General features: G+C 45.4%; 3 protein-coding genes across 3 annotated transcripts; 1 reads left to right on the top strand and 2 right to left on the bottom strand.

The window, feature by feature from the left end:
- Positions 1–1,755: 1,755 nt before the first annotated feature.
- LOC121582423 (protein FAM166B) lies at positions 1,756–5,441 on the top strand. Its single transcript, XM_041898186.2, has 6 exons — positions 1,756–1,919; positions 2,575–2,798; positions 2,902–3,056; positions 3,634–3,766; positions 4,822–5,034; positions 5,221–5,441. The coding sequence occupies exons 1-6, from the start codon at positions 1,855–1,857 to the stop codon at positions 5,316–5,318; spliced, it is 888 nt and encodes a 295-aa protein (XP_041754120.1). The 5' UTR covers positions 1,756–1,854; the 3' UTR covers positions 5,319–5,441.
- A 565-nt stretch (positions 5,442–6,006) lies between these two features.
- On the bottom strand, positions 6,007–7,574 carry LOC121583298 (iporin). The gene is made up of 2 exons (XM_041899481.2): positions 7,330–7,574; positions 6,007–7,239 (listed from the first exon to the last, which is right to left on the bottom strand). The coding sequence occupies exons 1-2, from the start codon at positions 7,569–7,571 to the stop codon at positions 7,128–7,130; spliced, it is 354 nt and encodes a 117-aa protein (XP_041755415.1). The 5' UTR covers positions 7,572–7,574; the 3' UTR covers positions 6,007–7,127.
- A 33-nt stretch (positions 7,575–7,607) lies between these two features.
- Positions 7,608–20,521, bottom strand: LOC121582425 (iporin-like; the record flags this gene model as incomplete). The annotated part of the gene is made up of 9 exons (XM_041898188.2): positions 20,444–20,521; positions 15,612–16,955; positions 15,144–15,441; positions 13,985–14,998; positions 10,685–10,761; positions 8,600–8,774; positions 8,352–8,457; positions 8,192–8,238; positions 7,608–8,074 (listed from the first exon to the last, which is right to left on the bottom strand). Coding segments are annotated over exons 2-9 (3,468 nt in total), but the record flags the coding sequence as incomplete, so codon positions are not given.
- Positions 20,522–27,251: the final 6,730 nt, after the last annotated feature.

The raw sequence follows: 27,251 nt of genomic DNA, 5'->3' as shown, positions 1-27,251 counted from the left end.
TTGTCAATAACTCAGCCATCTTTTGACCACTTAGCTTAGCTTTTTCAATCTAGGGTAAGACATGTACCATGGGCCTACATTCCACATTTGGGTGTCATTTGGTCCTATGGTTCATGAGAAGAAGATTTTTAAAGTATTTTTTGCATATTTTAGCATATTAGCGTATGTGCTAATATGCATCTACTGATACAGTGTGGCCATCTTTGAATACATCAACGTTATTTTCTCAAACTCTTTAGGGACTATTGTGATGAGTCCAAATACCACATTTGGAGTGAATCTGACTTATAGTCCATGAGAAGATTTTTTTTGTGTTACATAGTAATTTTATTTATTTATTAATAGTTTCCTTATTTTTTCCGATATCAATGCTAAAGTTAACATGGTTCATCATGCTAATGTCTATGCTGACCCTTTCAAGTTGATAAGCGCTAATAAGCGCTATATAAAATACATATATTATTAGGGGTACAAAGGATTTATATGGACCCGTAAAATCTGATTTCCTGATTTATCAATAACTCAGCCCTCTCTTAACCATTCCCTTAGCTTTTCTCAAACTAAGTTAAGATATGTACCATGGGCCTGCATACCACTTTTGGTGTTGTTATGATTTATGAGAAGACGTTTTTAAAAAGTTTTCCAAACTTTCCAAGATGGAGGAAAATCTATCCTGATAGACCTTAAGGGTCCTTGAGGCTAATTTGTTCAGCATGAGCACGTAAAAATGTATGCACACATGAATGTAAGTCGCTTTGGATAAAAGCGTCTGCTAAATGGCATATTATTTATTTATGAGGAAAGACACCTACATACAACGTTTCAAGTCTGTAGGTCAAACTGGGCAGTGGATATGAGCCTCTAGTTTCTGTGTGCCAAATTAGTAAAAAGTGACCAATATATGCTTGAGTTATTTGACCATGTCAAGGGAAAACAATTACAAGAACAACAATAAGTTTCACAGCTTTACTGTGAACACCTTATAATACTATATATTTATTTTATATAGTGCTTTCATACAGAATCTCAAAGATGCTTTGAAAAAACAAAACAAAACAAATTCAGGGAGCTGGCAGTTCATGGGAGACGGTCTTCCATAGCTAGAATATGATGCAGTTCAGAAGAGGAGTAGTTTGAGTGGCCCAGGAAATATAGGCTCAGGAAATATCCCAGCCAATGCAGCAATGCTGCTTTAATTGACCAGGTGTCGCTATTTCATGCCACATAAACTGTATATCCTTTCAGATATGTAATTTTCTTTCAAAATGAACAATTAATTAATCAATTCATTTATGTATCTATTTTTCCCATAGGAAAATATAAGATATGATAATAAAAAGTGGGGGAAACATGTGAGATGGCTAAAACACAAAACCAGGAGGGCTAGTGTAAAAACAACTCTGGCTGTAGAATAAAATAAAAATAATAAAATACAACTATTGAATATGTGAAACGTAAATATTTGGTAGGCTAGTGTTTATTACAATGACACTTTACACCTGTTTGACCATAAGGTGCATGGGATTGTGTGACGGCGGTGCTTATTTGCCACTGCGGACTGAAGGAACAAGCTGTAGCCTACAGTACAGTACTTAACAACCACAACCACAACAACAACAACAAGAAGCTTTAGAATGTTGGGGGCAAAAAGGCGCGCAGATGACCGTCTTACCTCACAATGCCAACAATGACAGAATAATGGATCTTTGACCTGGTCTAGACGCAGAAATATCTCTTCGCGCTGTCCGCATCCTCTCCACCTGCCAACCATCCACAAACACAGAACTGCAAAGTTTGGCTGCTGTCCGGCGTCCATCTCGAGTTCCGTGTTCAGTGGTACAGTGTGCGGTCAACATGGAGGAATTCCCCCCAAAATTCAGCAAGGTGCTGGTGACGCCAGATCCGCAGTACATACCGGGGTAGGTAATTCACATTGAAACTAACACTTTGCTTTTGAATTTTAGCAAATTAATTCATTACATATACACTCTAATTAGATGTGTGTTATATTGAGATGTTATTTGTATTACGTGCATGGTGTGCTATTTATAGTGAAATTCTAAACCTTTTTAATGATGCATTATTGTATTCGTGCGTAATTCCATTGATTATATGCTTGCGCATACCTTTACATTTTACTTCATTATATTTCGCCATTTTATGTCTTTACACATAGCATGCATACATTCGGCCAACTAGAGGCTTGAGGAATTAACACAAACAATTTAACAAACCTACACGAAATTTCCATGAGCAAGTCCAGTGCTCGAGGCCAAAAGTATTTTGTGATGGCCATCACCCATGGCAACCGTTCCCAGGAAGGTTGAACTCAGAGGCTAAACTCCCTGACATGAAGGAACACAACACAGCTTAAACTAACTACCATGAGATCCATACAGTCACCTTTCACCTCAATAAAGACTTTGATACAAGTGTTGTAAAAAAAAAAAAGGGTTTCAAATATTTACACTAGGCCTACTGTCAACATGACAGAGAATAAATCCAAAAAGGCCTGTTTGAAATCTAATTACAATCCTCACCACAACCACCACCTCTCTCTCTCTCTGTCCTCAGGTATGCAGGTTACTGCCCCCAGCTGAAGTACCACCTGGGGAAGACCTACGGCCAGCTGACTGCCAAACTGCTGTCCTCTCCAGAGGTGTCTCGCTCACGTCGCCTGGTCCTCCACACGGGCCGCTTCCCCTCCACAGAGACAGACACCGGCCCGCGGGACGAGAACTGGAGGAGCCACCATGGAGAATGCAGGAATCTGGAGAGGATGATACCGGGCTACACTGGTAAACACACTTTTACTCAGTTTTCATACATTAAGTAGAACTCCCTCATCTCTTCCATCTGTAAAGTATGCTTTTGCATTGTGTACTCTGGTGTCTTTTGCAGGCTTTGTCCCCAAAAGCCAGAACTACTTCTCCCATACCTACGCTGAGACGTGTCGCGAGGCCCTGTCTGAGTTTGACCGAGACCAGCAGAGGAGGGTTCGTCTGGCATCAGCAGACATACCGCTTGTCAGCAACACCACCAATTCCGAGTTTAAAGTAATCAGCTCTAATCTCTCTCTCACGTACACATGCACTCTCTCACACACACACACACAAACACACACACACACACACACACACACACACACACACACACACACACACACACACACACACACACACACACACACACACACACACACACACACACACACACACACACACACACACACATCCCTGTTTAATAATCCATGCTGAGATCCTGTGTCACTGTCAGTGTCATTTATCACTCACTGTCTCAGTCTAAACGAGGCCAGCTGCACAACCTGGAGAGCTCTCCAATCATAGACCACCCACAGATTCAGACCAATTAAGTCTCTGAGATTCACACCCATTATCTCTCATTGTGTAGGAGCTGACAGGAATGTTCAATAACACAAGCAATTACTGTTAGCCACTTATGTTGATTGAATGATAACAACTTTACATTGATACCATGCGAGAAAATCTTATCCTCTTATAATCAAAGGTCTATAGTCTGGGATAGGGCCTTTGGTAGGAGCCAGAAGCTTGAATACCTTCTTTGTCTCAACCATAGTGTCTGTCTGTCTGTCATTCTGTCTATCCCCTTCAGCCTCGGAGACTGAGCACCCCTCTGACGGCCATCTCCAAAGATCCAGCCCCCTACGAGGCCCTGGACCCCTGGAAGCCCAAAGTGTCTCCGTACTTCATGGAGGACAGCAGTCCACACAAGTACTTCATCTCAGGTCGGTACAGTATGCCAGACATACCATTTTAAATAACTAGGCTATTTCAGCCACAACCGTTGCTGACAGGTGTATAAAATCGAGCACACAGCCATGCAATCTCCATAGAGATACATTGGCAGTAGAATGACCTATACTGAAGAGCTCAGTCACTTTCAACGCGGCACCGTCATAGGTCTACGTCAGCACAAGAACTGTTCGTCGGGAGCTTAATGAAATGGGTTTCCATGGCCGAGCAGCCGCACACAAGCCTAAGATCACCATGCGCAATGCCAAACATCAGCTGGAGTGGTGTAAAGCTCGCCGCCATTGGACTCTGGAGCAGTGGAAACGCGTTCTCTGGAGTGAAGAAACACGCTTCACCATCTGGCAGTCTGATGGACATATCTGGGTTTGGCGGATGCCAGGAGAATTCTACCTGCCCCAATGCATAGTGCCAACTGTAAAGTTTGGTGGAGGAGGAATAATTGTCTGGGGCTGTTTTTCATGGTTCGGGCTAGGCCCCTTAGTTCCAGTGAAGGGACATCTTAATGCTACAGCATACAATTACATTCTAGACGATTCTGTGGTTCGAACTTTGTGGCAACAGTTTGGGGAAGGCCCTTTTCTGTTTCAGCATGACAATTCCCCCATGCACAAAGAGAGGTTCATACAGAAATGGATCGTCGAGATCAGTGTGGAAGAACTTGACTGGCCTGCACAGAGCCCTGACCTCAACCCCATTGAACACCTTTGGGATGATTTGGAACGCCGACTGCGAGCCAGGCCTAATCGCCCAACATCAGCGCCCAACCTCACTAATGCTTGTGGCTGAATGGAAGCAAGTCCCCACAGCAATGTTCCAACATCTAGTGGAAAGCATTCCCAGTAGAGTGGAGGCTGTTGTAGCAGCAAAGGGGGGACCAACTCCATATTAATGCCCATGATTTTGGAATGAGATGTTTGACGAGTAGGCGTCCACATACTTTTGGCCATGTAGTGTATGAGTGTGCAGCACAATCAAATGTATATGAGTCTCTGTATTGACTAGATCTTCCATTGGGGCATGTATTCAGGTTTCACGGGGTACGTGCCCAAATCTCGCTTCTTGATTGGCACGGGCTATCCCATCACCACCAACAAGGCCCTGGTCCAGTTTGGGAAGGAGATGAGGAGTGACCCCACCTCCCTGCGCCTCCCTGGGGACGAATCAGGAGTCCTGCCCCCCATCCCCACAGTCTACCCGTCCCACCGGGGCCTGCTGCCCTCCTACACCGGCCATGTTCCAGGTGGGCCTAAACCTCATCACAACACTATATAGTACGAAGCCTCACACACAGCTCTGAAATATCCATATTTTGTTTAAAAATGTATCATATCATCACTTGGTAGATCAAATGTTACTATAATGTTATTGCTTAACTATAATATTATTTTGAGATCTTCAGTTAAGTTTACCTTCAATCTGCCCACAGGATACAAGTTCAGGTACGGCCAGACCTTTGGGCAGCTTACCCACAATGCCCTGGGGCTGAGCGGCACTCAGAGGAAGATAGAGGCCAGAGCCCAGTAACGGAGGTACAATCCACAAGACAATCACATGACTTAATAAAGAACTAGGGTAGAGAACACATCGTGGAGTTGTTTTGAGTGATGAATCCAAGGACTTTTAAATAAATGCATATGTCTGTGGAACAGCAAAACCTTGGTCTGTGGACTATGTACATCCCAGAGTGAAAAATAATAATGCCTGATTTTTTTATATGAACAGAACAGGTACATACTGCAAATATGGGCAGTGGAAGGCTGCTTCTCCTGTATTTAGCGATATATATATATATATTTTTTCTTCTACTGTACAAGTGAATGTGAAACATAAGTCACAAGATAAATCAATACTTTTTTATTCGTAAAGTTTGTTTGTCACAGGGAATTTACACTCATAGAGGGTGCATTCTTCTAAGAGGAAGGACAGTTAGGTTGGGAAGGAAATATGAGAGGGGTTATGATAAACTCACTTTCACATTATTTACTTTTTTGTCATTTAGCAGACGCTCTTATCCAGAGCGACTTACAGTTTTTTGTTTTTTTCATACCCCCCATGGGAATCGAACCCACAACCCTGGCGTTGCAAACGCCATGCTCTACCAACTGAGCTACATCCCTGCCGGCCATTCCCTCCCCTACCCTAGACGACGCTGGGCCAATTGTGCACCGCCCCATGGGTCTCCCGGTCGCGGCCGGCTACGACAGAGCCTGGATTCGAACCAGGATCTCTAGTGGCACAGCTAGTACTGTGATGCAGTGCCTTAGACCACTGCGCCACTCGGGAGGTCTATAATAACCAAGTCATTCCTGTCACGCAAATTCAGACTTTGCCTTTCTCTTTCTCCTTAGCTTAGTAGTACTGGCCTATCAAAACAGTGTACACCTGAAACACAACATGATAGCTTTATATTGTGCAAACAACACCTAACAGTGCCACAAATCTAGAATTTGCTTACCTAAATATTTACAAAACTCTACTTCTCTCATTTAAAAAAACAGTATAACAGGATATTGATATAGGTAGTACAACCACACACAGTAGTAGGCCTAAATTAGCACCTAATGACTCATTGAACATTTGTTTTTACACATGCACAGAAATCTTACCATGCTACAGTTGGGATTACCTCATAAACATGTATTAACTTTGTCTAGTTGAATGTGAAGGCAACCTCCTTTTGGAAGATAAGCCACTGCACAAGGCTGCTGACTGGCATAATATGTGGCACTAGTAAACATGGCTAGTAAAGATTGCCTTTCTGCATTTCTTTGTTGTCCTTCCAATCGCACATAGGATAGTCACAGTGTAGGGGTTGGAAGGTAGAGGATCAGATTGATACTATTAGGAGAATAGGATGCTACTGTATGGTATGCATGCAGCTCCATTACACACTAATTGGTTTCTTCTGCAGAGTCTGGGATGGTGTACAAGGCTTTCAGATCCTAAGGCAAGACCCTAACGTTGGAGGAGCCTCTCTGACCACATAGTTTGATTGACAGGTTCACAGGGAGTATCTATTGCATAAATCCCAATTCATGACAGATGAACAGAAGCACTTGTAAATCTAATAGTACATGGGGGGAGTTGTTATTACCTAATAATAACATAGCAAAAAGTATTACCCATGCTCCGATAGTTGTATCAATTGTTCTAATGTGCTTTTCTGATCAGTGTGAGTGTGTTCTAGCTTACGTGTCTGTGTGCAACACTGTGCACTACAACACTGACTCAGGATCATGCGGTTGAGATTTTTGGTAGTGTATCTTTTCTTCTCTTCCCTACCCCTCTCCACTCATCAGAGGGTTGGGTGAGTGTGGTCCTGGGGCACCATGTCTATGTCTGGTGTTTCTGGTCAGGCTGTGGAGCTGGGAGTTTCCCTGACCACACTGTCTGAGCCAATAGGCCCAGCTGAGACCTGTCCAACTGCAGCCACTGTGAAGGTCTCCTTCAAGACAAGAGAAATACAGTTATTAAGGAGGAACTGTAATAACACCATAGGAACAGGTTAGCCATAGTTCAGTTCAGTAATTCTGACCTTTTCTGGGTCTGTGTCCCATTGAGGTTTTGAGGTGCCCTCTGTGTCCTGGTAGAGGGATTCCCTGCTGCTCCAAACAGCTTGGCCCAGCGTAGCCCACCCTGGGAGAGGCTCTCATCCTGGGTGTCTGCCTGCATCCTGGGGGTCTCCATCCCAGTTCCCTCCCTCCTGCCCTCCGGTGAACTCTCCTCTTCTATCCTCCCTTCCATCTCCTGCTGAGGCTCAGGGTGGATGACATCCATGTAAATCTGTCCATATTCCACCCCCTCCACCCCCCCCTCCACCACCCCCTCTGCGTGGGCAGGACGTCTCTGCCACCACCCTGGACTGGTGGCTGACCACAGGCTCCTGCTAGACTTGCCTAAATGCCTCGCCCACTTCTCCTGACCCATGACCATTGACCCCTGGGTGGACCCCTGAAGATGCTGTACCAGCTGGTGTGGGTCACCTGGTGGCCTGCTGTTATCTCTGGGTCCATCCATAGAGCCATATGCCCCCTGTCTGTCTCCTCTGTCTCCTCTCAACAGGGGCCAACTGGTCATGAGAAAGGTGGAGCATGGTGGAGCTTGTTCCCTGGAGCAGAGCTGTCTGTTGTTCAGCAGGCGGGGCTCCAGCAGCAGGTTGAGGTCAAAGGGTAACATGGAAAGAGGCTGCAGCAGGAGGAGGAGCTCCTGGAACATAGGCTGACACTGCCCATGTGACATGGCGAGGAAACCCCATGGATGGTAGTAAGCTGTCACCTTGTCTGGGGAGAGGAGAGTTGGAAAGAGTATGAGAGAGGTACGTTCTAAGAACATTATGTTTTCTAATAACAATTTGGAGAAGTTAAAAAAAGAGCCTGTCCTTTAATCTAAACACATACCTTTTTGGTTGTAGAGGTGATTTAGCCAGAATTCCAAGGCCCTCAAGCTAAAAGAGAGAATATAAGTCCCTAATTTTACAATAATAACATTTCATAAATCACCATTAGAACACAATTTGATATACTAAAAAAGACTGTCTGAGACTTGACAGGGACTCACTTGAGCAGGCCCATGATGAAGGCTCGTAGTCTCATACAGTGGCTGGTCAGCAGGGAGCACTGCCTCACCTTGGACAGCAGGCTGTGGAGCACCTGGGTGGTAGGGCCTTAGACAGGAACAGAGACCATTAAACTACAACCCCCATTAGCAACTGCAGCACTGTAGTCGTACCATCATCAGCATCAAACCTACCACAACCACCATCCTCATCATCATCATTACCATCATCACCACCATGTGTCTCTCACCTGCCTGAGTGGAGGCATCCACCACATTCCAGGCGTGGTTGCGTCGATGACCGATGATCAGGTCCAGTTTGTGGTCCCTGAGGCCATCCTGCAGAATGTTCTGGATGGTGGGACACAAATGCTCCAGGACTAGACCACCAATGGTGGGACTCCTAGAACTGTTCCCTAGCCGGATCTGGAGAGAAGTGGGACATTATCATATCATGATCAATAATTACACTTTGATAAAAAATATAATAACATACAGTACCAGTCAAAAGTTTGGACACACCTACTCATTCAAGGGTTTTTCTTTATTTTTTTACTATTTACTACATTGTAGAATAATAGTGGAGACATCAAAACTATAAATAACACATGGAATCATGTAGTAACCAAAAAAGTGTTAAACAAATAAAAATATATTTTATATTTGAGATTCTTCAAAGTAGCCACCTTGATGACAGCTTTGCACACTCTTGGCATTCTCGCAACCATCTTCATGAGGAATGCTTTTCCAACAGTCTTGAAGTAGTTCCCCCATATATTGAGCACTTGTTGGCTTCTTTTCCTTCACTCTGCGGTCCAACTCATCCCAAACCATCTCAATTGGGTTGAGGTCGGGGGATTGTGGAGGCCAGGTCATCTGATGCAGCACTCCATCACTCTCCTTCTTGGTCAAATAGCCCTTACACAGCCTGGAGGTGTGTTCTGGGTCATTGAAAAACAAATGATAGTCCCACTAAGCGCAAACCAGATGGGATGCAGAATGCTGTGGTAGCCATGCTGGTTAAGTGTGCCTTGATTTCTAAATAAATCACAGAGAGTGTCACCAGCAAAGCTCCCCCACACAATCACACCTCCTCCTCCATGCTTCACGGTGGGAACCACACATGCGGAGATCATCCGTTCACGTACTGTGCGTCTCACAAAGACACAGCGGTTGGAACCAAACATCTCAAATTTGGACTCATCAGACCAAAGGACACATTTCCACTGGTCTAATGTCCAAGTCTCTTCTTCTTATTGGTGTCCTTTAGTATTGGTTTCTTTGCAGCAATTCGACCATGAAGGCCTGATTCACACATTCTCCTCTGAACAGTTGATGTTGAGATGTGTCTGTTACTTGAACTCGGTGAAGCATTTATTTGGGCTGCAATCTGAGGTGCAGTTAACTCTAATGAACTAATCCTCTGCAGCAGAGGTAACTCTGGGTCTTCCTTTCCTGTGGCGGTCCTCATGAGAGCCAGTTTCATCATAGCGGTCCTCTGTAGCTCAGCTGGTAGAGCACGGCGCTTGTAACGCCAAGGTAGTGGGTTCGATCCCCGGGACCACCCATACACAAAAAAATTAAATAAAAAAGAATAATAATAATGTATGCACGCATGACTGTAAGTCGCTTTGGATAAAAGCGTCTGCTAAATGGCATATTATTATATTATATTATATTATATATATTATATAGCGCTTGATGGTTTTTGCGACTGCACTTTAAGAAACGTTCAAAATTCTTTACATTTTCCGGATTGACTGACCTTCATGTCTTAAAGTAATGATGGACTGTTGTTTCTCTTTGCTTATTTGAGCTGTTCTTGCCATAATATGGACTTAGTCTTTTACCAAATAGGGCTATCTTCTGTATACCACCCCTACCTTGTCACAACCCAACTGATTGGCTCAAATGCATTAAGAAGGAAAGAAATTCCACAAATTAATTTTCAACAAGGCACACCTGTTAATTTAAATGCATTCCAGGTGACTACCTCATGAAGCTCGTTGAGAGAATACCAAGAGTGTGCAAAGCTGTCATCAAGGCAAAGGGTGGCTACTTTGAAGAATCTCAAATATAAATTTGTTTAACACTTTTTTGGTTACTACATGATTCCATATGTGTTATTTCATAGTTTTGATGTCTTCACTATTATTCTACAATGTAGAAAATAGTAAAAATAAAGAAAAACCCTTGAATGAGTAGGTGTGTCCAAACTTTTGACTGGTACTGTATATTTATGGGAGTTGATTCATCCTATTCAGGGATACTGTCTGTTTTTGTGAATTGGTTATTCTAGTTCCCTTCAGATTGCTTTTAGCTCTGCTGGACTCTACCTTTTCCCCTGGATCTCGACTGGTGCCAAAATGAGCCATGATCAAATCCACTGCCAAGCTCACAGATTTCAGCAAACCTGGAGAAACATGGAAAGAAGCACATCAGGAGTTAGCTCATTTCATATTCTGTGCCATGCAGGGGGGTTATCAAAATGCCTGAGGGACTGACATAAAACAGATTATATGCATTAAACAGAAACATCAGACACTGAATAAAAAGGGTGTATATACAGAACCACATGGGAACATCCATGATTCATCTCCCTTCCACCCTTCCTCCCTTCCTCTCTCCATCTTGCTCTGGCTCGCTCTAAAATGTCAGGGTTCTTAATGCATATTGAATCTGCCTACAATGCTCTCCCCTGCCAAACGGACAGTACATCACTGTGCAAGCATTGCTTTCACAAGACAATGTGCATACAAGCATGTGATTGACATTTACATTGTTTGGTGATAATCATGTGTGTCTGTATTGTGACACTAAAATAACATAAATCTGTGAATCATATATCCAGCGTATCAACAACACTGCACCCACTGCAACAAACACTCACTGGAGCTTGCACAATCACATACACATACACAAACACACTAAATGGTTCAGCCAATCCAATGCAGGGAGAGAAAAATAGGTCATGTTTTAAAGAAACCCCCTTCAGGGTATTGAAGGCACTGCTACAGCAAGCTCTGCTGCTGCTCTCTTTAGAACCCAGCAGCAGCACAGAATAACAGACAGTGTAGGATTCCAGTTTCCCATAATAACTGTTCAGTAACAGTCTAATTACTCTCCATCTTGAGATAACACTAGATTACTGACACTGTCTACCTACCACACACATCCTCTGATTATACGCTGACATCTCACACAGTCAACATCACATCATACAATCCACATTATATGCCCTCAGCTCAAAACACCCTTAACCCCATTAACTTAACTCAGTTTTGCTCTACGACCCCCACAAGCTTCTTGGGACTCGTCTGAAGTCGGTACAGCCGATACTGTACTGTCTGTAGCGTCCGTACAGTTTGGGTTTCACACTAACTATGACCCCTCTGTAAAGGTGAGACTCTCCCGAACACGTACAGTACCAGTCAAAAGTTTGGACACACCTACTCATTCAAGGGTTTTTCTTTATTTTTACTATTTACTACATTGTAGAATAATAGTGAAGACATCAAAACTATGAAATAACACAAATGGAATCGTGTAGTAACCAAAAAAGTGTTAAATAAATCAAAATATATTTTATTTTTGAGATTCAAAGTAGCCACCCTTTGCCTTGATGACAGCTTTGCACACTATTGGCATTCTCTCAACCAGCTTCACCTGGAATGCTTTTCCAACAGTCTTGAAGGAGTTCCCACATATGCTGAGCACTTGTTGGATGATTTTCCTTCACTCTGCGGTCCAACTCATCCCAAACCATCTCAATTGGGTTGAGGCCAGGTCATCTGATGCAGCACTCCATCACTCTCCTTCTTGGTCAAATAGCCCTTACACAGCCTGGAGGTGTGTTGGGCCATTTTCCTGTTGAAAAACTAATGATTGTCCCACTAAGCCCAAACCAGATGGGATGGCGTATCGCTGCAGAAGGCTGTGATAGCCATGCTGGTTAAGTGTGCCTTGAATTCTAAATAAATCACAGTGTCACCAGCAAAGCACCCCCACACCATCACACCTCCTCTTCCATGCTTCACGGTGGGAACTACACATGCGGAGATCCTCCGTTGACCTACACTGCGTCTCACAAAGACACAGCGGTTGGAACCAAAAATCTCAAATTTGGACTCATCAGACCAAAGGACAGATTTCCACCGGTCTAATGTCCATTGCTCGTGTTTCTTGGCCCAAGCAAGTCTCTTCTTATTATTGGTGTCCTTTAGTAGTGGTTTCTTTGCAGCAATTCGACCATAAAGGCCTGATTCACACAGTTGAACAGTTGATGTTGAGATGTGCCTGTTACTTGAAGTCTGTGAAGCACTTATTTGAGCTGCAATTTCTGAGTCTGGTAACTCTAATGAACTTATCCTCTGCAGCAGAGGTAACTCTGGGTCTTCCTTTCCTATGGCGGTCCTCATGAGAGCCAGTTTCATCATAGCGCTTGATGGTTTTTGCAACTGCACTTTCCGGATTGACTGACCTTTATGTCTTAAAGTAATGATGGACTATCATTTCTCTTTGCTACTTTTGAGATGTTCTTGCCATAATGTGGACTTGGTATTTTACCAAATAGGGCTATCTTCTGTATACCAACCCTACCTTGTCACAACACACCTGATTGGCTTAAACGCATTAAGAAGGAAAGAAATTCCACAAATTAACTTTCAACAAGGCACACCTGTTAATTTAAATGCATTCCAGGTGACTACCTCATGTATCTGGTTGAGAGAATGCCAATAGTGTGCAAAGCTGTCATCAAGGCAAAGGGTGGCTACTTTGAATCTCAAAAATAAAATATATTTTGATTTGTTTAACACTTTTTTGGTTACTACATGATTCCATATGTGTTATTTCATAATTTTGATGTCTTCACTATTATTCTACAATGTAGAAAATAGTTAAAATAAAGAAAAACCCTTGAATGAGTAGGTGTGTCCAAACTTTTGAGTAGTACTGTACATGTCGGTTGTTTTGCTCTAGGACACCCACAGGCTTCACAAAACTCGTCTAAATGTACCCCGGTACCAGTTTAAAAAAATTATGGAAGTAATGTATATATGGAGACTTAAGTGAAAAAAGTAAGGGGTTAAATAAATAAATAAAAGACTTCCTGATCTCTCAGATATGACTTCCTTTAGATTTTTTTTGGGGACTATCTGTTGTTCCATGTAGTGAATCTGTTATTCAATGTGTTTGTATGGGCTAATAGCAGTAAGGCAAAATAAAAATGTTCATCAAATAATTTTTGTGTGTATTTCTTTGATACTTCAAGGGGTCTTAAAATTCCTAATAAAAAAGAAAAATGAACCATGGAATGACCTTCTTAAAACAATTCCATATAGTTTAGTAGAACCCTACCCCCCACCCCCCCGGGCTTAGACAGGGCTTTGACTTGCAAATTCGTAACATATTGTACGTTTGCAAATTCGTAACATATAATTGAATTGTAATTCGTAACATATCATACGAAATGGTTGATGGACATCCACAAATGAATACATACCATACGAAACCTAACATATCATACTAAATGGAGTGTCTCGGATTTACGTACAGAATAATACAAAATGCTCTGAGACCAGGTTGATCCATGCTCTATCACCTATACATAGATCAAGCCCCTCCCTTGCCCTCACCTCTCCTCTGCAGGTGGCTGATGGACAGAGACTCGTAGGAGGCTTCAGGTGACAGGCAGAACTCCACAGGTGGCCTACTGTCACTCAGGCTGAAGGAGTCACAGTGCTGTTGTTGATGCTGCTTCACACTGGGCCCTGCAGACACCAGAGGCTGCAGAAGGGTGCTCAGAGAGGACATAGGGGCCACTGATGAGAGAGCAGCTGTCAGGCTACGATGAGAGGCTGCAGACCCAGCCATAGGGACTGAGGATAGTGGGGTTCTCTTGTGGGGCAGTAAGGGTGGGTCTGGAGAGGAAACCAGCAGGTCTGGATGATGGATGTGACTGTCAGAGGGTGACATGGTTGCTACTTGGGAGATGGGACAGTGAGGGCTGTGGGTCAGGAGGAATGGGTTGAGGCTCTTCTGCTCTGGGGACAGGCGAATGAGATCTTGGCAGATCTGAGCCATGCCTTGGCTACGTTTGATTGAATCTTTACAATGAGACTGGTTTGGGCTACTGTTGGCCTGACCTGGGCTGGGGTAGGTTTGGTCTAGGTCTTCATAGAGCTGGTCCTGGCATGAATAAGCCTGGGTTAGTTTGGTATGAGATTGTTTTGTGCTTGTTTGCGCTTGTTTTGGACTGGTCGAAGTGAGACCAAGGCTAGTGTGGGGCCTGTATGGACTGGAGTGTGTCCAGTTGAGTCTGGACTGGAAGCGTTCTGGACTGGGGGTGCAGGTGGAGCAGGTATCAGAGCTGGAGGGGCCTTCCAGGAGGATGGCTCCATAGCTGCCTAGCGGTGAGGGACGCAGGTGGGTCAGGAGTCTGTTGCCTTTGCCTATGCACTTGGACCCTGGCTGGGAGCTGAAGCTAGGCTTGGTGTTCTTGTGGCTGATGTACTGGTCCAGCAGGGAGCTCAGGGGCTGGCTCTGAGGTTTACCTGCCGGGGGAAGCAGGACGAAGGGCTGGATGGGCAGGGAGGTGGGCCTCTGAGCCTTACTGTAGCGCACCATAGGAGTGGCCCATGAACATGCCCCTGAGAGAGAGAGAGAGAGCGAGATAGAGGGAGGGAGAGAGGGAGGGAGAGGGGATGAAAAGTTTTAAAGATAAGGAAAAAACAAGGGTAGATCAGCTGAATCGTAATTACGCATGTAAAAATACCAACTGGTTTGTTTTCTTACCCTCCTCCTCCATCTCATGGTTTGTTGACACAGAAGGGTAGTAGGACACATTGATACTGCCTTGGTTGGGACTCAGGAGTAGGGGGGAGTGGATGCTACTCTGGCCCAGGGAAACTGCCTCCTGGATGGGACACAAATCCTGGAAGGTGTGGGAGTGGCTGGAGCTCTGGCAGCTGTCTGTATGTCTCTTACAGTAGGCAATCTCAGCAAAGGTGACATGCAGGGAGTCCCAGCTCATACAGCGAGGACGGTGCAATGGGGTAGCTCTCCTCTCTTCTTTGTCTAAGCCTTCTTCCTGCTGGCCATGGAGAAACAGATACAATTTTGATTAGTTGACAGGAATGTCAACTGCTATGAAAGTAATTCTGCTCATCATACAACATCTTACAAATTAGACAAAACCTGAAGAAGAAATACAAAAGGTGTGCATCTTTTTAAACATGCTGTAAGTCATTGTGGTATGCCAACCTGTTTTGCCCCCTGGCTCTGCTCTCCTCGGGCCTTACTGAAGAGGAAGTAGTGGCCATCTGAGGTGACGCTGGTGGTGCTGGACCAGGCTGGGCTGGGTGAGGCTGACTGAGATGACAGGTCACAGGTCACCAGCTTGTAGTACTTCTGGGTGGTCCCTGTGGGCAGCAGCCTGGCCTGGCTCTGGAGACAGGAAGTGAGGTCAGAGACCTCCAGAGAAGACAGGAGGCCCTGGGTGTCGGGAGAGTAGACATTACAGTTTGAGTCCATCGCCTGTGGTGACCAGCAGGGGATAGAATGCCCCCTGTCAAGAGAAGAGGAGATTGTTCTGCCCCCCTGACTGGGGCCAGCAGCCTGAGGACCCTGGGGCTCCTGGGGGAAAGGTTGCAAGTTTAGGAAGACAGAGCCTTCTGCTGGCTGGGATGACTGCACTGCAGGACTGCTGAGGTCATTTGGGATGGCAGGGTTGTTACTCTTGTTGTAGATGGCGCTGAAGTTGACGAGAACCCCATCTGAGCTGTTGCAGGAGGAGTCTGTGACGTACTCCAGAAGACCATCAGAGAAAGACTCAGGGAAACATTTTGGTTGGCCATAGCTGAAGTAGTAGCCCTCATCACCACATTTTAGCACATTATCTTCAACGTCCTCCAGTCTCTCCTGCTCCCCATAGTCCGTCAACACAGTTTTACCCCTGTTTTCATGGTTCTGACTGACTGATTGGCTAGAAGGTTTGGAGGTCCGCCTCCCAGCATTACTCAGGGCCCAGTTAGAGTTCCCATGCAACTGCAGCACAAAAGAGGAGTCCTCATGGTATCTGTGCAGGTTATCTCCATCACTATCGTCATCCTCCTCATCTTCATCCACCCCTTCATTAGGGAGAAAGGAGTTGTGTAGACGTAAAGTACCTCTAACTACAGGGTATTCTTTATGTCTTTGAGAGATGGTCATCTGTGATGCCTCCTCCTCTGATGATCCAGAGTCACACTTCCCACTGCTGTCACTGCCCCCCTCCCCGTCCCCCTCGCCCCAGTCCTCCTTGAGGCTCCAGTAGCTGGAGGAGATATGTCTGAGGCTGTTGTGGAAGGGCTCTCTGTGGAGGTTGTCTTGCTCGGGGAGGGAGGCAGTGCGCGTCAGACCCACGGAGCTGGAGCACAGTCGACCAGGCCTCTTGGAAGAGCTGCTGCACAGAGCCGTCTGCACAGGAAGCTGCCAGGGGGGGAGTTGCACCAGGGGGAAGTGACACGTGATCAGGGTGTCCCCTGATAGGCTGGCCGTCCTGTTCATTCTCCCAGCTCAGCAGTTGATGTTATTACTGAAAGAGTCTCCATGCTCCGAAGGAAACACCTGAAACAGGAGGAAAGGAGAGCATTAAATGGGTTATGATGATACTAGAACAGATAAGCAGCCCAATGCTACTATGACTAGTCCGACTCAGACTACTACTGCATCCTCTGCCCCAAGCCATCGGCATGGCCAGTGGGCCAGAGCTGCATGATTCACTCAGTCAGCCGTGGCGTGCTCCCTTCCTCCCTCCTCCCCACCTAGCAAAAGTCACCCATAGCTACTCATAGTCTGTCTGACTCTGCACTGCAACTGGGGCAGCAATACTGCCTGATAACCAACAACGACGAGACAGCCTATAGGAATGAGGTAAGTGAACTGGCATTGTGGTGCCAGGACAACAACCTCTCCCTCAACGTCAGCAAAACAAAGGAGTTGAATGTTGACTTCAGGAAGCAGAGGATGGAACACACCCCAATCCAAATCAATGGGACTGCAGTAGAGAGAGTCAGCAGTTTTAAGTTCCTCGGCGTCCACATCACAGAGGACTTTACATGGACTAACATACTGTATAAAACTTGATATTTGATAGTCTGATAGAAAGACATGTTACACAACACAGCCATTCTTGTACACCTCTTAAAGGCCCAGTGCAGAGAGAAATGTGATTTCCCTGTGTTGTATATACAGGTAACTGCCAAAATAAAGGAAACACCAACATAAAATGTCTTAATAAGGCTTTGGGCCACCACAAGCGGCCAGAACAGCTTCAATGTGCCTTGGCATAGATTCTACAAGTGTCTGTAACTCTATTGGAAGGATGCAACAATTAGCAGCACGGCTAGCTCAATTGTTAAATGCTTAATAATGACAAATAACACTGTCATAAATGTCATTAATGTAAGGAAAGAAATGTAGTGTTTTATGTCACGCGATCTGTGAAGACTCCAAGCATTAAAACCTCTTAAGCTGACAGTCCCCGAAATCGTGCACTATAATTACTTTTAAAAATATGTACGGTACCAGTCAAAAGTTTGGATACACCTATTCATTCCAGGGTTTTTCTTTATTTTTACTATTTGCTACCTTGTAGAATAATGTTGAAGACATCAAAACTGTGAAATAACACATATGGAATCATGTAGTAACCAAAAAAGTGTTAAACAAATCAAAATATATTTTATATTTGAGATTCTTCAAAGTAGCCACCCTTTGCCTTGATGACAGCTTTGCACACTCTTGGCATTCTCTCAACCAGCTTCATGAGGTAGTCATCTGGAATGCATTTCAATTAACAGGTGTGCCTTGTTAAAAGTTAATTTGTGGAATTTCTTTCCTTCTTAATGTGTTTGAGCCAATCAGTTGTGTTGTGACAAGGTAGGGTTGGTATACAGAAGATAGCCCTATTTGGTAAAAGACCAAGTCCATATTATGGCAAGAACAGCTCAAATAAGCAAAGACAAACGACAGTCCATCAATACTTTTAAGACATGAAGGTCAGTCAATCCGGAAAATTTCAAGAACTTTGAAAGTTTCTTCAAGTGTAGTCGCAAAAACCATCAAGCGCTATGATGAAACTGGCTCTCATGAGGACCGCCACAGAAAAGCAAGACCCAGAGTTACCTCTGCTGCAGAAGATAAGTTCATTAGAGTTACCAGCCTCAGAAATCGGCAATTAACTGCACCTCAGAAATTGCAGCCCAAATAATTGCTTCACAGAGTTCAAGTAACAGACACATCTCAACATCAACTGCTCAGAAAAGACTGCGTGAATCAGGCCTTCATGGTCGAATTGCTGCAAAGAAACAACTACTAAAGGACACCAATAATAAGAAGAGACTTGCTTGGGCCAAGAAACACGAGCAATGGACATTAGACCGGTGGAAATCTGTCCTTTGGTCTGATGAGTCCAAATTTGAGATTTTTGGTTCCAACCGCCGTGTCTTTGTGAGACGCAGAGTAGGTCAACGGATGATCTCCGCATGTGTGGTTCCCACAGTGAAGCATGGAGGAGGAGGTGTGATGGTGTGGGGGTGCTTTGCTGGTGACACTGTCTGTGATTTATTTAGAATTCAAGGCACACTTAACCCGGATGGCTGCCACAGCACTGTGCAGTGATACGCCATCCCATCTGGTTTGCGCTTAGTAGGACGATAATTTGTTTTTCAACAGGACAATGACCCAGAACACACCTCCAGGCTGTGTAAGGGCTATTTGACCAAGAAGGAGAGTGATGGAGTGCTGCATCAGATGACCTGGCACCCACAATCCCCCGACCTCAACCCAATTGAGATGGTTTGGGATGAGTTGGACCGCAGAGTGAAGGAAAAGCTGCCAACAAGTGTGGGAACTCCTTCAATACTGTTGGAAAAGCATTCCAGGTGACTACCTCATGAAGCTGGTTGAGAGAATGCCAAGAGTGTGCAAAGCTGTCATCAAGGCAAAGGGTGGCTACTTACTATCTCAAATATAAAATATATTTTGATTTGTTAAACACTTTGGTTACTACATGATTCCATATGTGTTATTTCATAGTTTTGATGTCTTCACTATTATTCTACAAGGTAGAAAATAGTAAAAACAAAGAAAAACCCTTGAATGAGTAGGTGTCCAAACTTTTGACTGGTACTGTATATGTTTACATTACTTATTTCATTTATTTCCCACCATTTTGTAAGTCAGAAGACAGCCATCCAGACCATCCTAGGACCATGTAAACGTCCTCTGTCGAATAAACTTGTATTTGCCTCTCTCTGGTGGTCGGCTGAATTATTATATCCATTTATATCACTTCACCGCAATGTTATGTCAAAGGGGCGGTCCTTAGAAAAACATTTATCCAGCTTGACTGCTTCACGGCACAGACATGGCAAAGCAATCTTTGAAATTGTCTCGAGCAGGCGGATCTAAATACATGCTTCCATAGCTCTACTATAAAGAATGCGACCTACACACTTCCTTAAACCTAAAATAAGTACGCATTGCGTATGCTAAGAACGACATAATCGAGCCCTTTACATAGCCCTTACACCCTTGTCCATAGGAGGGCGCACGCTGTTTAAATGGCCCAAATGTTGATTTAGACATTCACAGATTTAACAGATTTTCACTATCACTAATGTCATGATATGTTTGGTAAAGTAATAAAGAAGGTGTGGTGAGTGATTTCAAAGGATTCAGGTGCAGGAGGGTAAATCACAGAATAACATTTATTCCAAACACAGAGGTACGCAGTAATGCGCAAAACAGGTGCACTGGAAACAACAAGGCACACGGGAAAATATCCCGGCGATACAAAATACAAGGAGCTCCACCAAGCTAATCTAACCTCCACAATAAACAATCACACACAAGGACAAGGGGGTAGAGGGAACATTTATACAGGTACTGATGAGGGGACATGAACCAGGTGTGTGTAATAAACAAGACAAAACAAATGGAATTATGAGATGAGGAGCGACAGTGGCTAGAAGGCCGGTGACGACGAACGCCAAAGCCTGCCCGAACAAGGAGAGGAGGCAGCTTTGAAGGAAGTCATGACAGTAACCCACCCTTTAAGCGCAGCTACAGCAGCGCGCCGACACCGGCCTCGGGGACGGCCAGGAGGACGCGGAGCAGGGCGAGCTGGATGGCGCTGGTGGAAATCCCGCAATAGGGAGGGATCGAGGATATCCCTAACCGGGACCCAGCACCGCTCCTCCGGACCATACCCCTCCCACACCACGAGGTACTGAAGGCCCCCCACCCGACGCCTCGAATCCAGGATGGAATGGACGGATTACGCCGTGGCCCCCTCGATGTCCAGAGGGGGGGCGGAGGAACCTCCCGCACCTCAGACTCCTGGAGCGGACCAGCCACCACCGGCCTGAGGAGAGACACATGGAACGAGGGGTTAATACAGTAATCTGGAGGGAGTAATAACCTATATGTAACCTTGTTTATCCTCCTCAGGACTTTGAACGGCCCCACAAACTGCAGGCTCAGCTTCCGGCAGGGCAGGCGGAGGGGCAGATTCCGGGTCGAGAGCCAGACCCGATCACCCAGTACAAAGACCGGGGCCTCACTGCGGTGGCCTTCTGGCGACGCACGGTGCGCTGGAGGTGGACGTGAGCAGCGTTCCACATCTCTCTGTCATCTCTGTCATCCACCGCAGGAGCTTCGGTCTGGCTGATAACCTAAAACACATTGAAATGGCGATAGGTTAGTGGAGGAGTGGCAGAGAGAGTTCTGGGCATATTCGGCCCATGGCAAGAACACTGACCACTCCCCCGGCCGGTGTTGGCAGTAGGACCACAGGAACCTACCCACATCCTGATCACCCGTTCCACCTGCCCATTACTCTCTGGGAGAAATCCAGAGGTCAGGCTGACCGAGACCCCCAGACATTCCATGAACGCCTTCCAGACCCTGGATGTAAACTGGGGACCCCGGTCAGACTCTATGTCCTCTGGCACCCCGTAGTCCCGGAAGACGTGAGTAAACAGGACCTCCGCAGTCTGCAGGGCAGTGGGGAGACCGGGCAGAGGAAGGAGGCGGCAGGCTTTTGAAAAGTGGTCCACAACAACCAGGATGGTGGTGTTACCCTGAGAGAGGGGAAGATCAGTGACAAAGTCAATACACAGGTGGGACCATGGCCGTTGTGGAACTGGTAAGGGTTGTAACTTACCAGCTGGGAGGTGCCTAGGCTGCCTTACTCTGGGCACACACCGAGCAGGAGGAGACATACACCCTCACATCCTTAGCCAAGGTAGGCCACCAGTACTTTCCGGTCAGGCAGCGCACTGTAAGGCCCTTACCTGGGTGACCAGAGGAGGGGGACGTGTGTGCCCAATAGATCAGACGGTCACGGACAAGAGACGGCACGTACTGCAGCCCAGCTGGGCACTGAGGTGGAGATGGCTCAGTGCATAACGCCCGCTCTTTGTCCGTGTCCATCGCACACACTAGCGGTGCCACAATGCAGGAGGCCGGGAGCATGGGGGTGTTGTCTATGGGCCTCTCCTCTGTGTCGTACAGCCGTGACAGTGCGTCTGCCTTCACGTTCTTCGTACCCGGGATGTAAGACAGTGTAAAATCTAACCGGGTGAAGAATAGGGCCCACCTGGCCAGGCGAGGGTTCAGCCTCCTCGCTGCCCGGATGTACTCCAGGTTACGGTGGTCCGTCCAGACGAGGAAAGGGTCTTTCACCCCCTCGAGCCAGTCCCACCACACGGTCAGGGCTCGGACAACAGCCAACAGCTCATGATCACCAACGTTGTAGTTCTGCTCCGCCAGGCTGAGCTTCTTGGAGAAGAAGGCACAGGGGCGGAGCTTGGGTGGCGTGCCTGAGTGTTGAAATAGGACAGCGCCTATCCCTACCTCGGACGCATCCACCTCCACTACGAATGGTAGTGATGGACTCCTGGGAGGCACAGCGTCTACCTGGAGGTTTATCGCGCAATCCCCCGCCCGAAGAGGTGGTAATTTGGTCGCCTGCGTTTTGAGAAACGCATTTGCCAAATCGAGGTATTCGGGGGGAATGCGCACGGTGGAGGTAGTGTCTGGACTTTCCACCGTGGTTGCACCAACGGAAACAGCTAGACACCTACCCTGACACTCTCGCGACCACCCCGTGAGAACCCTCTGCGGCCATGAAAAGGTGAGGTTGTGTAGTGCTAACCAGGGAAGACCCAACACAACAGGGAAATCAGGAGACTCAATAATAAAGAAGGTGACTTGCTCTCTATGGGTCTTGTGCGTAACCATTGTGACTGGTGCTGTAACTTCCCTAACGAACGCGTGTGGGTTTGCGCTACCTGGGGTGACGCGAGAGTGCCCTGCCTGCCGCCTCCAGACCCGGAAGAACCCTGACGACAGCGTGCAGCCGAATGTCCTCTCCTGCCATAAGAGTGACACTGGAGCTGTCGTCCTCCGTTCTCCCGGATCGCTGCACCACCTAGCTCCATCGGAACTGAATCTGGGTTGAGGGGGGGTGGAACGGGCAGGCCCCTTCCAGGACGTCCTCTTGCAGCTGATCGAAAGTCGTCAACATGGTATCCTGGCAGGCTAGCTCCCTTCGGACGTCCTCTCGCAGGCTGCACTGGAAGCTGTCGATGAGGGCCCGCTCATTCCACCCGGACCCAGCCTCCAGGGCAAAGTCCTGCGCGGTCCTCGTCACCTGCCTCAGGTGGACCAGCCACTCGCCCGCCTCCCTACCTTCGGGCGGGTGATCGAAGACTGCCCGGAAGAGGCGAGTGAACTCCCCGTAGTTGTCCAACGCAGCTCCTCCTTCACTCCAGACCGCGTTGGCCCACTCCAGGGCTTTCCCCGCGAGGCAGAAGACGAGGGCGGACACCTTCTCCCGCTCCGATGGAGCCGGGCTGATAGTCGAGAAGTATAGGTCCAGTTGCAGGAGGAATCCCTGGCAGCGGGCAGCTGTCCCGTCGTAATCCCTTGGTCAGGATATATGAATCCCTCTGGGTGCTGGCATGTGGGTGGCTGGATCCGGTTGCTCAGCTGGTCCCGAAGTATCGGGTCCTCTCCTCTCCAGGCGTTGGACAACCTTCTCCCAAGCTGGCTAGCATCGTAGAATGCTCCCGGACCCGCGTCAAGACTCCAGGCATGTGCTCCTCGCCTGCTGCCTCCATATCAAGGTGTGTAATTCTGTGGTGAGTGATTTCGAAGGAGTCAGGCGCAGGAGGGTAAATCACAGAATAAAAGGGTTTATTCCGAAACCCAGAGGTACGCAGTAATGCGTCAAAACACTCCAGTGCGCAAAACAGGTGCACTGGAAACAACAAGGCACACTGGGAAATATCCCAGCGATACAAAATACAAGGAGCTCCACCGAGCTAATCTAACTTCCACAATAAACAATCACACACAAGGACAATGGGGCAGAGGGAACACTTGTACAGGTACTGATGAGGGGATATGAACCAGGTGTGTGTAATAAACAAAACAAAACAAATGGAATGATGAGATGAAGAGCGGCAGTGGCTAGAAGGCCGGTGAAGGCGAACGCCGAAGCCTGCCCGAACAAGGAGAAGAGGCAGCTTCGGAGGAAGTCGTGACAGAAGGTGAAATATTTTGGGTAGATGTTCCTAAAACAAATTATAACTATATATGGACATATTATAAAGTATGAAAAGGCTTATTCATTCACAATTGTATTTTATTTTATCATATCATCATATTTGTATAGTATTTATTATACTTTTATTGTGTACTAAATCACATGGGTTGAAAAGTGGTAGCCTACCTTCTGCTGAGAGGGTAGGCTACCATCAGTGGTATAGTCCTAGTGGAGGGTAAACGCAAGTAAACGCCGTTTAGCCACCTTTTTTCAGAAAAATGCATTGAAAGTAGGCCTATTTGAACTTCATGTTAATAGACATTGTAGCCTAGTTCAGTACATTGACAGTGTGTTAGGGTGACAATCCCATTTTTCCTGGGACAGTTTTAGCCCATTTCAGGTGTCCCAACCTTAAAAATGGCAGTGTAATAGGGGTTTTCAAGGTTTTGGGGAGTTTATAAGCTACTGAATCTGGCTGGTGGGTAACTGCGGCCAGGATGGCGATGTTTCAAATAGGCCTAGCTTGTGCATCACTATCACTAGCTATCTCTTGTTTACAAAAAAAATTGGCTAGGTAGCTAACTTGATTCTTCATACATGCACTACTAAAGTAAAAAAGCATTGGATTGGTGTTGAAGAGAGCTAGAGAGAGTTTCCTTCAACCAGATTTTTTGCACCAGTCTCTGCGCTATTCCTTTTAACTCTATGTCACATTGAGATTTACTTTATAATTTACACCTAACTTAACCTATGACCTGACCCATCACCTTATGTATTACTGTCCCCCAGTTGCAAGAAGTGACCCCCCCCCCACATAAAATGTAATATATATATATATTTTTAAATAAACTAAAATGGCTCAGAGTCTTCCACGCATTCTTTCTGTCCCTAACACTAAAACTAAATAATATAAAAACTAAATATAAATATTTTTATACAACTAAAACTAGCAAATCAGGTTAGAAAAACTGAATGAAACTAAACTGAATTTCTAATAAATAAATACAAAACGAATAGAAATAAAAACAATTAATAAAAAACAAAACTATAATAACTTTGGTTCACACACACTCAGACAACGAGCCCAACTCTCATCCCCTAAAACCTTAGCTAGCACTTCCTCCTTGTAGAGACAGATCTGAGCCACACAGCCTTCTATGACAACAGTCTCATGGATTACAGTGAGCATGCAATGACACAGAGTATTTTTTTATTTATTTGGAGAGGGTGGGCTGTACTCTCCTCCTGGCATGAGGGGAGCTTGATGTGAGTGTGTATGAGTGTATGTCAGACGACTGTTCATGGCTCTGTTTTAGAATATGAAACCCCTGTCATTTTCTGAATTCTGTTAAATCATCCAAATAGTCTATCATCTTGAATTTTAAAGCTTATTTTCACATTGCAGTCAAATCACTATAAATAACTCTGAAGCGATTCTAAATTAAAAATGTATTTTTGCTGCATTTTCTGGGGTACAGAGTGTTGCTGGTGAGAGGTGTTGCATCCTTCATAGCCCTCACAGTGCCTCATCTGGGTGTAATCTGTAAATAATCTCAGCAACATCTGGTGCCAGGGACCAGGGAAAGGCTGGAAAAATCTGCTTTATGCTCAAAGGTTTCGAATAAACAACACGTCAACAAATATCTCCAACCTATCACTGCCATAACATAGTAATACCTGTAGTAATATCCATTGCAGACACTTTCATAAATACCCTCTTATTTTAATCACAGGATATAGGCCTATGTGTCTCTGTGTCTCAATCAATTGGTTTACTAGAGAAATACACAACAACATCACTTGTCATCAACAAGCGTACTGTTCCTGATTTGGCACAATAGTTGGGTCGTTCCACCAATTCAGTGCCTTTTGAGAAGTGTAACTTGGTAAAAAATTATTTAAAAGGTTTGATTTCACCTAATTGTAACAATCTGTCATAAAGAGCACATATTCAACTTAATAAAAAACTAGTTTTCCCATCTCAAGAAGTTACATTTAAAAAAAATACTATAGTAAGTGCCTATTAAAGGGCACTTCATTTAATAAAACAGGCTTTTAAAATTAAATATTGTTGCACAATTTCTACTTAAAATATCAAAGGGACACAAAGGGTACTCCTTTCGTGGAACTACCCAGTTGAAGATTATCTCTGATCACATAGACATCATATCAGTGAGAACTGGGATTTGTACACTGACAGTACCTTGGAGCCTCTCACCTTTAAATAAGATCATTGAATTAAATACCAGGAGAGAACTTCCTGTGGAAAGTAGGCCATGCAGGCTGACAGGATGTTGTTGCAGATGACTAACCACTGCACTGCATATTTGATATGCCCCCTGCGTCCCAGTAAGCACCCATGCCTGCCTGGCTCCTAATAGACACAAACTAGTGGAGCAAAGACTCACTGTGGCCTGGATACAGGAATATTACAGGAAACCAGATCAACCTGATGTGATTAGCCCCAACTATTGCAGTGGCAACATTTCTGTCAATTCTACTAATCCATCTCATATGAGAGAAGAAATTGTGGTAACATGAGATACACAGACAACTCACTATTCTGTTCTTAGCCCTGGAATCTGAGGCTGTGGTCTAGTGGAAGACAGATCAAGATGACAAACTTGAGTTGTTGTTGTCTGTTTCTATAAAATTTGTTTCTCTGTAATGAGCAGTTGGAGGGCTGTACAGAAGACATTATGGTGCACAGCTTGGCCTATATTCTGTGAAAATAATTGTTGTAAGGTAGGGGTAATACGGAATTGGCAAGGTAAAAAATACTATGTTCAGTCATTTCAACAGAATATTTATGAAACAGAGTGGAAGAAAAACTGTGTGTGTGTGTGTGTGTGTGTGTGTGTGTGTGTGTGTGTGTGTTTGTGTGTGTGTGTACATGTTTAACTATACTTGTGGGGAACAGAAGTCCCCACAAGAGTAGTAAACGGAAAAAAATTGGACCAACTGGGGACATTTTGTTGGTCCCCACAAGGTCAAATGCTATTTCTATGGGGTTTAGGGTTAAGGTTAGAATTAGTGTTAGGGTTAGAATTAGGTTTAGGTTTAGGGTTAGGGTTAGGAGCTAGGGTTAGTTTTATGGTTAGGGTTAGGAGTAGGTTTAGGGTTAATGTTAGGTTTTGGGGTTAAGGTTAGGGTTAAAGTTAGGTTTAGGGTAAGTGTGTGTGTGTGTGTGTGTGTGTGTGTGTGTGTGTGTGTGTGTGTGTGTGTGTGTGTGTGTGTGTGTGTGTGTGTGTGTGTGTGTGTGTGTGTGTGTGTGTGTGTGTGTGTGTGTGTGTGTGTGTGTGTGT

This window comes from Coregonus clupeaformis, chromosome 15, assembly GCF_020615455.1.
Source record: "Coregonus clupeaformis isolate EN_2021a chromosome 15, ASM2061545v1, whole genome shotgun sequence".
In the NCBI taxonomy this organism is placed as follows: domain Eukaryota; kingdom Metazoa; phylum Chordata; class Actinopteri; order Salmoniformes; family Salmonidae; genus Coregonus; species Coregonus clupeaformis.
The sequence above is the reverse complement of the archived record's forward strand: the minus strand, read 5'-3'. Positions and strand labels throughout refer to the sequence as shown.